This window comes from Phyllobates terribilis, unplaced genomic scaffold (assembly GCF_046119375.1).
Source record: "Phyllobates terribilis strain yellow unplaced genomic scaffold, ASM4611937v1 Scaffold_115__1_contigs__length_5345438, whole genome shotgun sequence".
In the NCBI taxonomy this organism is placed as follows: Eukaryota; Metazoa; Chordata; class Amphibia; order Anura; family Dendrobatidae; genus Phyllobates; species Phyllobates terribilis.
This window is the reverse complement of record NW_027362875.1, coordinates 2,012,235-2,024,833: the sequence shown is the minus strand read 5'-3', so window position 1 is coordinate 2,024,833 and position 12,599 is coordinate 2,012,235. Positions and strand designations below refer to the sequence as shown.

Genomic DNA, 12,599 nt, shown 5'->3' with positions numbered 1-12,599 from the left:
ACCGGCCGCCGCCGCCATAAGATTGTGGACAGCTTCTGCCTCCACGAGCCTAAAAGGCCACATTTCAAGTGCAAGCAGCTGTCAAAAATTTGGCAGTATAGTATTGCAGCATGTGGGAGGGTGGGTGGCTGGCAGCATACTTGCGCTTGCATTCCAAGGAATGGGGTAGGGACAACTGAATGCTGCACTGTGACAAGGACGTGGACAGGGATTGTTGCAAGTCTGCAATGACAGGTGCATGACGGGAGGCATCTTCGCATGCTCCCAGGATCACTTATGATGGGCACACTTTTAGGCAGTGACCTGGGAGTCAGAAATGCTTCCAGAGGTCTTCCCCATGCTGTTACCATGTCTTTTCAGCACTGTATGCATGGCCAGATAAGGTTGTAAAATGTTAAAATGACATTTCCCAGTGAATGCATTTGTCTTGGTTGAAAGCAATGCAAAAACGCATCAAAAACGCTACTTGTGAACATAGCCCAAGGTGTGGAGGAGTATTTTTGTTTTTGGCTATTTATTTTGCCTTATATACAAGTCATTACCCTGGAAAGGAAGTTCCTTAACATATTTCCCAGGAAAATACATTTTGGTTTTGTATGTTTTATTGTGAGTCCGTAAAAGTGGCGTAATACCTCTGACAACATTGTTTACAGCAGTGACCTGGGAGTCAGAAATGCTTGCAGGGGTCTTTCCCTTGTCATTTGAGCACTGTTCCCATCGATTTGGACAATTTTTAGACCCTCTGCAGACCGCCGGGGAAGCCGCCTGAAAAATACTCGAGTTTCCCATAGACTTCCATTGGACTCGTTGCTCGGATCGAGCACCCGAGTATTCCAATTTGCTCGACCCGAGCAACGAGTACCTGAGCATTTTAGTGCTCGCTCATCACTAGTCCTTAATGATTAATTGCTTACATTCTAGACTTTTCTTACACCAAACTGTGGAGTAGTGAGAGACAAGGATGGTGAGAGATGTAACCAAGATATTGCAGCTATGGAGAAAAGATTTCAAGGAAAATGAAATCCATCAATGCTTCCAGATTATTGTGGCATAATTTTAAGAGATGATCCGATACAGTAGTACAAGAAACAAGCAAAAAACAGTTGTTACTGAATGAGGACTAATTTTGTAGTGCAATTTCTGTAACTGTTTAAAATTCGCAATAGGGTATAGACAGGTTTTAGTTATTTGAATTGTTTCTAAGTTTTCTCTACATAAATATCAGAAAATTGGCATAATAAAATATTCTGCATCTGTATATTTACAAAAATAATAATGTTTCAAAGTATTGAAACTTTTATCATTAATTATATGTAGCAGTAAAAGGAAAACTCATTGTCCAATTTAAATTCAGGTCAAACTCATTAAGAAATGGCACAGTTCATAACGGAACCTGACAACTTTTAAAAATATGTAAAACAGTGTTACATGATCTGAAAGGTCCATGAGCTAGGTTCTTCAGCTGCTCAGTCAGGACGTGCAGCCTCCGGACAGGTCCCGATACCTTCCTCTCCTCCTCTGCACCAAACAGATCTAAGTGTGGGGCTTGAGGAGACAGCAGTTCTCTCACTGATCAGGAAGGACACAGTCTCATTGTTCTTAGTCACAGGAAGCTATCTCCAGTCTATAGGATGCACTCACTTATTAGCAAGAATTTTTCTTGCTAAAAGTGTGTCTTTTCAAGTAAAACATTTTCCACATTAAGGATATAAAAAAGGATTCTCCCCTCTGTGACTTCTCTGATGTATATCAAGATGCGCTTTCCGGTTAAAACATTTCACACATTCTGAACAGGAAAAAGGCTTCTCCCCTGTGTGAGTTCTCTGGTGACTAAGAAGATGTGATTTCTGGTTAAAACATTTCCCACATTCTGAACAGGAAAATGGCTTAACCCCTGTGTGAGTTCTCTGATGTCTAACCAGATCTGATTTCTGGTTAAAACATTTCCCACATTCTGAACATGAAAAAGGTATCTTTTCTGTGCGAGTTCTCCGATGTCTATCTAGATCCACTTTAAGGTTAAAACATTTTCCACATTCAAAACATGAAAGAGGCTTATCCCCTGTGTGAATTCTATGATGTTTGATAAGACTTGATTTCTCTGTAAAATATTTTCCACATTCTGAACATGAAAAAGGCTTCTCTCCTGTGTGAGTTCTCTGGTGCTTAACAAGATTTGATTTCTGGTTAAAACATTTCGCACATTCTGAACAGGAAAAAGGCTTCTCCCCTGTGTGAGTTCTCTGATGTGTAACAAGATCTGATTTCTGGTTAAAACATTTCCCACATTCTGAACAGGAAAAAGGTTTCTCCCCAGTGTGAGTTCTCTGATGTCTATCAAGATCTGATTTCTGGTTAAAACATTTCCCACATTCTGAACAGGAAAAAGGCTTTTCCCCTGAGTGAGTTCTTTGATGATTAAGAAGACTTGCTTTCTTGTTAAAACATTTCATACACTTGAAACAAGAAAATTTATTCTTTGCTGTGTGAATTTTTTGATGTTTAAGAAAAAACTTTTTGAGGGTAAAATTATTTCCACATTCTGACCATGGAAATGGCTTCTTAGCTTTAGGATCAGTTTGTTTTTTAATGCTTATTTTGTGACTTTGATTTTCCTTAGTAGTTAGTAATGAATCAGAAGATAGGACCTGTTCCAAAGGATCAGATGGCACATCTTTACTGTGAAGGGATGATGGCATATCTGGAGTAATGGCATTCCCTTCAATTGTATCCTGTGAGATCTCAAGCTCATCTGATTTGAAAATTGAAGATGTCAGCTGTCCCTCTGATCTCCTAGTACAGTCATCTGCTAAGTAAAAAAAAAATTACATTTGAATAAAATATTCTTGAAATTTATATTTTTGAACATTTCTACTTAAACTGTTGGTACAAATGGCAAGTTATGTAAAAATTTTGAATCATTCACCAAGACAATGACAGTTCACAGTCTAATAGAAAACGTCATAGCATGAACCAGTACAGCTTGGTGTTCAACTCTTTGTTCATTATGCTTCACAAATATGAAATATGAGAAAATGATACCAATAAAAATTTCTACTCATCTCACAAAAAACAAGCCCCCACTCAGGTCCATCATCTGTCAATGGAAAAACAGAGGTTTCCACATTATTAGTGGCTCAAAAACTCTTGAAAAGCAACATGGCTTCCATAAACCAATCCAGCAAAATCCGCTCTTCCAAAGTTAAATTTGCTCCCTACTTAACTCAAATGGAAAGCACTACACCCTACTAAAGCTTATGCATAATGCCAGAAGCTGCCTGATACAGCCTTGTTCTCCACTGGTTAAGTCCCCGTGTTGTGTATTTTCTTCTTCGTTTCTTCTTGTGATCCCAGTCCATTTACTGACTACTATTGTGTCTTCTGAATTTGTATTTTTTCTGCCCTCCTGGTTCTGATTCGGTAACCTGACTATTCTTCTTGTAATCTTACACCACAGAACAGCAGGCAACACCAAGTCCAAGCCTAGGGGTCTTTGTGTAAGTATAGATCCATGTAGCGGGGTTAAAGGATGATGGGCAAAACTTTGACTATAGACAATAACACATCTAATGAAAAGATTGAAAAAAAAAAAGAAAGAGTAACTAGTGGTGAAGCCTATCTGGGATAATTAGAGTATGCTTCTCGGTAGCTCCTGGCAATTTAAACAATAGTAAGGGCCAATATTTTCTGTCAGATGAGTATCAAGAAGAAATATACATTTAATGAGAACTTTTTATAATAGTGCAGAGCTGAAATGTCTTAAATTAAGAACTCGGGCATTTGGAAGAGACAATGGAGACCTTTTTTGAAGGACTACCAGGGAGTTACAGACTCACATAAGTGAGGCAGGCCAATCCCACCACAATCAAACTATCATACAGAATGAACCTGTAAAAAAAAAAGACAATAAAAAAACACGTTACATCCCCAACAAGAATGTATGTTTGGGGGAAGGGGGAGGACTCCAACACTAAACCAGAGTTGCACTTATTTATGGTAGACCATTGGAGCTACTATGAGTCCTGACCAGAAGAGTAGAGAAAGTATTAGTGCTCCCCATTTCAGGATAAATTGCATCTAAATTCTTTAGGATCGATAATATAATTTATGACATGGAGTGAATCCATGAAACCAGGGCTCGAGTCATGCCAACATATCTCCTGCAGGCATGAGTAAATTTTATTACAGCCATCAGCCACTCACAGCTTAGAGATATATCATGGCACAGGTGTAATGTTTTTTTGTATACTTTATCTATTTGAAGTTATTTGGTTTAAAAACAAATTGAAAAGTCAGGGTAAAGGGAAACTCTGTTGTTATTCTACAGAAATTCACACTTGGTCCTCACTGCACATTTAATGTTGCCGATCATAAAAGCGAGGTTTGGTCATAAAGACTGGACCTGGTCTTGTTGGAACCATATGAGCACATTCAGCCGCACAGAACGGAGAGAAGGTAGATTAATCTAATAAGATATCAGGATTCTAGGAAGCAGACAGCATCATTACCCTCCACTTTCTCCTACAGGCTCATCATAATATTTTTCTTCAAGTGATTTTCTAACTTGTCAGCACATTCTACGTACGCTGTCATTTAGCTTTGTAGTTTACAGATCTGGCAGGTAAAAGTCAGGATCTTCTAATTTCAGTTGGTAGGTGGATCTTCCAGGTTGTAAGTTGTATAGAAAAGGGCTTTCAATGCCCAAAGTCATTTGAACAATTTTTGGTGGAAGAGAAGGTTTTAGTCTAGATCCAAAATGGTGGTCACACGATTTTGATATGGCAAGCCTACATGACCAGTAAACTATCCACAGCCTGTGACTTCTCTTCATTTAGTGGTTACTACTCACCTGGGTAGTCATATGTAGGAATCTCTTCTTTACAGAGGTCATCACCCCCTTCATATGTCTCTATAGTATTAATATGGAACAGATCTTCATCCTGAAAAAAATATTGTACAAGTCACAGACAGATGGAGCAGTCACATCTATGATCAGCACTAATCCTGCCATCTCCACCGTTCTCATTACACAAGTATAAAACATATAATACTGGTGGATAACACAAGACTGAGCACAAGACCTTCACAGCCATCTACACATCATAGGGGAGATCTCGTGACACCTTCTCTCCATCTACCTGATCCTGAGGAACATTGAGATCTTCTTGTTTACAGTCCTGTGGAAGAAGAGGATGGGGACATCTCTCTGGTGTTGTCCTCTTACTGGATAGATCTGGAGGAAACACATACAGGGACTGAATTCATTTTTTACATACAGATAATTATAGGCCGTGTGTATTTAGTCCTGTCTATTACCTGGTGATGTGAGGGGCTGGGGAACCTCTATCATGATGTCCTTGTACAGATCTTTGTGTCCTTGTAAATACTCCCACTCCTCCATGGAGAAATAGACGGTGACGTCCTGACACCTTATAGGAACCTGACACATACAATGACAGAGTTATCCCCCAATCCCTTCATAGCTTTACTATAAAATGTCTCAGCATTCCCTGCAGTGTCACCTCTCCAGTCAGCAGCTCAATCATCTTGTAGGCCAGATCTAGGATCTTAAGGTCATTCATATTCTCATGTACCAGGTGATGAGGTGGAAGCCCTGTGATTGGGCTCAGGGTTCTTCCTAATCCCTCAGACACATGGTCCTGACAACGCTCACTAGAGGTCTTCTCCATTATTGTGTAGTCCTGTTTATGGAGAGACACATTAATAAATCTCACTACAGACATTTCCAGAGTCCTCACCTCTCCAGTTCTGTCCATCTTTCATTGCCATAGATAAAATGATGTAATATGGCATAATCAGAATCTCTCACCTCTCCAGTAAGCCAGAAGAGGATCTCTAGGGTGATTTTTAATATTTTCTCAGCCATCTTGTCTGTGTCCATAACTATCTTTGATGGGTAAATCAGGAAAACTCTAATATAGAAGATATTCACTAAGAGGATCTAATATTGTAGAGACCTAAATGAGAAGTTGAGCAGATGTAACATCAAAAAATCCTGTGTAATAATACAATTACTGGAGATAATAAGGGAAACATTTGAGATTTATGTTCTACAGTATTTAGATTTCTTCTTTACATCTAGTAATAAAACCTATATATTTTAGGCCACAGACAACAAGCAGTTTCTTCCTTGGAGTCTGCAGCTGAATACTTTGTCATAGACTCCTCTACTTTATTGCTAATTTTTGTCTCATTTACTGACACTGGAATCAGCATTAGCAATACGGCAGGAGATATTAATTACACATGACATGAGAAATAACTATTTCATGATGAGGACGACATCTTCATCTTCTACTACAGGTCTAGAAACATATTTAGCCAGAGTCCGTCACAAACTACATCCCCAACGGCCGTCTATATGTTTCCTTACTTCACCGGACTGTCATCTTCTAACAAGTTAGAGCTCAGGTCTGATTCACACACAGAAGTTTGAGGCATTTCTAAAAGCTTGTTTGTTTGCACAAATACCGTGGACAAAAATTATTTGATAGCAGTCTCACCAAGACAGGAGGTATTTGATGCCAAAGTCTCCATGTACAGTGTTTTATGAAGTCTATTTCTGGCCTTAGGCTGTCTTATATTACAAGAAAAACTCCATAAAAAAGCAGATATTAACATTTTGTTAATTATTTTAAAACAAATGTTTAACATGTTAAAAAGTAACTCTTTTGGGCACCAGAACATAGATGTACACCGCAGGGATGGCACAGATGGCCACATGGCTACACAAACCCTGGCAGTTTAACCACTTGCTGCTGTCAAGAGCAAACATGGCATCTAAGATGGTTTGACAGAGTTCGGCTGAGCGCCCCTCCTCTCCCAAGTACTTGATAGTATGGGGCTGCATAGTTACTACGATACTTAAATAACCAATAATGGTGTCTGGGCCCGCAATGTAGAAAAGTCTATTAGGCCGGGCCAGAGGCAATGTCCAATAAGTTACTTTTTAATGCCCCATACACATTAGACTAAAGTTGCATGAAAGCACTGATTTCCGGGGTTTGGTAGACTATATACATTATTTGGGGGCCTCCCAACAGATAATGTCAGGGCAGAGAAGGATCTGGCATCCTGAATTTCAGAGGCTAATCCGTTTGTTCTTCCTGTAGATAATCTTCCAATAGAGGAGTCTGGAGGCGACTTTCTCATATAGACCACAGGAAAGCTGGAATATTTGTGTGTACAGAGAAGTCAGAAGAGATAGCAGTCTGCCAAATGACCGCTTAGCCAACACTTATCTCGTGTATGGGGCCGTTAGTATTACATACATACAGCTGACACCTATCGGGTGGCAATATTCCCTTATTCCCTTGTTCTCCTGTGTGCCCATCTAGCTCAGAATGAGGGCTCCCAGACAGTATGATTGCCCTCCCAATTCCTGATATTTAAAAACAAACAAAAAAACACACCACACACACACACACGGCTGAATGGTGGATCAGGGACCCTTCAACTCCCTGATTCACTGTTCTATTCAATGGTATCACCATCATAGGAATGTGGATATCACTGAAATTGTGATGATGGGTAAGGAGAGCGTGCTCGGTGCCGAGCCGTCTCAATTCATGGGCACCATACAGGCCGCATGGGCGGCCACTATGGATGATACCGTCTTACCAACTATTGTGCGGCAAATATCTCATAGATACTGGGTTCATTATTATCTGAACCAACAATGGGGCTAAGTGAGTATTCATTCATTAGCTGTGGGGTACTCCGTGGGGTAGATGGTACCATATTGTGTGTGAAGGGGACAATACTGTGGGAACTCCACCCTAAAATAAAATACTAAACCTTTTTAAATATATAAATTGAAAACGGGGACTAACAACATATATATTTACTTATACTAAAAACTAGCAAAATTACCTGCTGAATGGCTTGTTGTGGATGTACATAAACAGATGTAAGCAATGATGCTGCTGAACAAATGAAACAGTCACTACTGTACCCTATCCTGTACCTAAACAAAGCTGATATTGCCTAGCTGCCGAGGTTAGCACCCTAAGGAACGACAATGGCGCCCCCGCTCACTGGTGGCTGTCCTTCAGAAGCCCTAGTTAACTCTGACATACAGTTAGGTCCATATATATTTGGACAGAGACAACATTTTTCTAATTTTGGTTCTAGACATTACCACAATGAATTTTAAACAAAACAATTCAGATGTAGTTGAAGTTCAGACTTTCAGCTTTCATTTGAGGGTATCCACATTACAATTGGATGAAGGGTTTAGGAGTTTCAGCTCCTTAACATGTTCCACCCTGTTTTTAAAGGGACCAAAAGTAATTGGACAGATTAAGTAATTGTAAATAAAATGTTCATTTCTAGTACTTGGTTGAAAACCCTTTGTTGGCAATGACAGTCTTGAACTCATGGACATCACCAGACGTTGTGTTTCCTCCTTTTTGATGCTCTGCCAGGCCTTCACTGCTGTGGTTTTCAGTTGCTGTTTGTTTGTGGGCCTTTCTGTCTGAAGTTTAGTCTTTAACAAGTGAAATGCTTGCTCAATTGGGTTGAGATCATGTGACTGACTTGGCCATTCAAGAATATTCCACTTCTTTGCTTTAATAAACTCCTGGGTTGCTTTGGCTTTATGTTTTGGGTCATTGTCCATCTGTAGTATGAAATGACGACCAATCAGTTTGGCTGCATTTGGCTGGATCTGAGCACACAGTATGGCTCTGAATACGTCAGAATTCATTCGGCTGCTTCTGTCCTGTGTCACATCATCAATAAACACTAGTGACCCAGTGCCACTGGCAGCCAGGCATGCCCAAGCCATCACACTGCCTCCGCCGTGTTTTACAGATGATGTGGTATGCTTTGGATCATGAGCTGCACCACGCCTTCGCCATACTTTTCTCTTTCCATCATTCCGGTAAAGGTTGATCTTGGTTTCGTCTGTTCAAAGAATGTTCTTCCAGAACTGTGCTGGCTTTTTTAGATGTTTTTTAGCAAAGTTCAGTCTAGCCTTTTTATTCTTGATGCTTGAGTGGCTTGCACCGTGCAGTGAACCCTCTGTATTTACTCTCATGCAGTCTTCTCTTTATGGTAGATTTGGATATTGATACGCCTACCTCCTGGAGAGTGTTGTTCACTTGGTTGGCTGTTGTGAAGGGGTTTCTCTTCACCATGGAGATTATTCTGCGATCATTCACCACTGTTGTCTTCTGTGGGCGCCCAGGTCTTTTTGCATTAATGAGTTCACCAGTGCTTTCTTTCTTTCTCAGGATGTACCAAACTGTAGATTTTGCCACTCCTAATATTGTAGCAATTTCTCGGATGGGTTTTTTCTGTTTTTTTTTCAGCTTAAGGCTGCGTTCACATATTGCGTATTTTCGCGCGCTTTTTTGCGTGCGCTTTTTCAAAATACGCAATGTGCCTTGTGTCTGCCAGCAAAGTGAATGGGAAATTCACTTTGCCGTTCAGACACTGTGTTATATTACGCAGCGCGAAAGCGCAGCTGCGTCCTGCGCTTTCTCCTATTGTGCCCATTATAAGCGATGGAATTACGCAGCGGTGTTCACACACTGCGTAATTCCATCGCTTTTTTACGGAGGCGCAGGATGGATACTCACCTACCCGATGTCAGGGGAGAGGCGCCCGGTCTGCTCCAATCCCGCGCTTCCAGCATCTGCCGGTGAGCTGATCAGCTGTTAGCTAACCGGCTTGTAACCGGACGGTCAGCTGATTACAAGCCGGTCAGCTGACAGTCTGCTGATCGCTTCACGGCAGATGCTGCAAGCGCGGGACGGAGCAGACGCGTCTCTCATCCATTGGGTAGGTGAGTATCCATAGTCTGTACATACACTGCTAGGGACACACACGACACATAGACACACAGACACAGACAGTACACACACGACACACAGACACAGACAGTACACATGTCACCCTTCATTTCACATTGCGTTTTTTGCTGCGCTTTTTTATGCAGTGTGTGAATGGAGGTGCTTTTTTTACCTGCGTAAAAAAACGCAGGTAAAAAAAAGCAGGAAAATATGCGCGCGTAAAAAACCGCAGGGAAATATGCGATGTGTGAATGCACCCTAAGGATGGCTTGTTTCACCTGCATGGAGAGCTCCTTGGACCGCATGTTTACTTCACACCAAAACCTTCCAAATGCAAGCACCACAGCTCAAATCATCTCCAGGCCTTTTATCTGCTTAATTGAGAATGACATAATGAAGGGATTGCCCAGACCTGTACATGAAATAGCCTTGGAGTCAATTGTCTAATTACTTTTGGTCCCTTTAAAAACAGGGGGGCACATGTTAAGGAGCTGAAACTCCTAAACCCTTCATCCAATTTTAATGTGGATACCCTCAAATGAAAGCTGAAAGTCTGAACTTCAACTGCATCTGAATTGTTTTGTTTAAAATTCATTGTGGTAATGTCTAGAACCAAAATTAGAAAAATGTTGTCTCTGTCCAAATATATATGGACCTAACTGTATATAAAAAAAAATGTCTCAAGGTATACAGGGTGGTCCAAAAGTAGGTGGACAGAAAGTGTAATAAGGTTATGAAGGGGGAGAGTTATCAAACAAGGTGTAAAGTGAAACTGGCTCAGTTGCCCTTAGCAACCAATCAGATTCCACTTTTCATTCCTCACAGACTCTTTGGAAAGTGGAAGGTGGAATCTGATTGGTTGCTAAGTTATCTAGTTTTCACAGATAGATCTCCCCAAAATCTGTTTTCTTTTCAGATAATTCAGATAACACATAATGGCAAATAATTTAAAAACATATCAAAGAAAATGGAATTTAACAGAGTATTGGAAATCTCAAAATGCTGAAAAATTGGGTTGAAACATTGGGTACCCAAGCCCCAAAGAGACAAACCATTTACCGCATTCGTGACAAATTCAATGCCACTGGCTCAATCCTTAAAGCTCCAAAAACTGGTCGACCCAAAACAGTCTGTACAGAAGATAATAAACAACTTGTTGCTGAAACATTTTTTCAGAGTCCAAAAAAGTCCACAGAAGAGCCTCTTTGGAATTGGGATTTTCACGAGCTGCGAATCCTGAAATCTATTGGGTGGAAAGCTTATCGTCCACGTCTAATTCATGATTTATTGGAGGATGATCCAGACAGGCGGCTACAATTTAGTGAGATTATGCTTAACGAAATTGAAGAAAATCCAGTAATTTTAGATAACATGTGGAGTGATGAAGCTTCTTTCACATTATCCAGCCATATTAACAGACATAATTGTATTTACTGGTAAAATGAGAACATGCATTTAACATTAGAGCAACAACTAAATGAGCCTGGTGTCAATGTTTGGGGTGGTATTTCAAGTTTTGGTGTTTTTGGACCAATATTTTTTGATGGAACAGTCACAGGAGATAAGTATCTCGAAATTCTAATGAATCAAGTTGTTCCCCAGTTACAGCAACAGCCTAATTCAAATGACCTTTATTTCCAACAAGATGGGGCCCCTCCACATTATTCAAGAGTGGTCCGCGAGAATCTTGATGAAACATTTCCTAATAAATGGATTGGCCGAAGAGGCCCACTTGATTGGCCGGCACGTTCACCAGACTTGACCCCAATGGATTTTTTCTTATGGGGAGTAGTCAAGGACAAAGTTTATAATCGAAAACCAAAAAGTGTCAGTGATTTGAAAAATTACATAAGAGATGCATTTCAAGAAATTAATACCCAAAGGACTTGTGTAAAAAAGTTTGTTGAAGCGACAGGCAAACTTCAAAGCTGTGCAAATTGTAATGGAAAACAGTTTGAGCACCTGCGTTGATAAAATTTAAGGGCTTTTGTATTATTGTTCAGAATATCTAATTGTCAATGTTATGCTTGTGTTAGTAAATATAATTTTATATATAAATCAAAATAAATGTTATTATTTTCTGTCCACCTACTTTTGGACCACCCTGTAAAAAGGAAAGGGTATGGTACTCATCAGAGAATGTTTCAATAATCTGCCTCAGCGTGTTTCCCCAACAGCTTCATCAGGAGGCTTAATACAGGGATGATAATTCATGATGTTCAGCATAGTGTGCCTAATAGCCAGGTGTCCATGCATAAATATCCCACTTCATCCAAAACCCCTCCCAGACTAGGAGACCCATTCCCATTACTAGAGGTGTATTGTCATAGGACATATAGAATGGAGTCTGTCTACAATAACGTACTGCACCTGCGCTACTTCTCATGCGCTAGAGGTCCGATAATGACCATCCCCTAGTGCGCATGTCCGGAACTGAAGTGCTTTACACTGAAACGCCAGATAAACTGATTGCCGCCGCGCCACTCGTACCCGTGACTGCGCATGTCCGTAGTTATGTGTTCCATGTGGGAGAACATAATGGCCTATATGTGCCCGGACCATCACCCTTGTCAGTAGATAAAGTAACATAAGGTTAGAGGGTGTCTGTTTGCCTGTGTGTTGTATCCAGTCACCTGATTACAGGGGCATAATGGGGGCATCATACATACTGAAAAAGGGGCATAATGGGGGCATTACACTGTGTGGGGGCATCATGCATACTGCATAAGGGGCATAATGGGGGCATTACACTGTGTGGTGGCATCATACACACTGCATAAG

At 40.6% G+C, this 12,599-nt stretch overlaps 2 protein-coding genes across 2 annotated transcripts in view; both read right to left on the bottom strand.

Annotated features, from left to right (window-relative positions):
• LOC141201432 (uncharacterized) overlaps positions 1–5,917 on the bottom strand; it is a 47,630-nt gene extending 41,713 nt beyond the window's left edge. Inside the window, exons 1-6 of the mRNA XM_073663423.1 lie at positions 5,831–5,917; positions 5,523–5,702; positions 5,317–5,440; positions 5,139–5,233; positions 4,850–4,940; positions 1,769–2,806 (exon numbers count right to left, since the gene is read on the bottom strand). Coding sequence (XP_073519524.1) covers positions 1,769–2,806; positions 4,850–4,940; positions 5,139–5,233; positions 5,317–5,440; positions 5,523–5,702; positions 5,831–5,902 — 1,600 coding nt within the window. The 5' untranslated portion in view covers positions 5,903–5,917. The remainder of the gene's footprint in view (positions 1–1,768; positions 2,807–4,849; positions 4,941–5,138; positions 5,234–5,316; positions 5,441–5,522; positions 5,703–5,830) is intronic.
• LOC141201399 (uncharacterized) overlaps positions 1–12,599 on the bottom strand; it is a 259,824-nt gene that overhangs the window by 58,731 nt on the left and 188,494 nt on the right. The window lies entirely within an intron of this gene.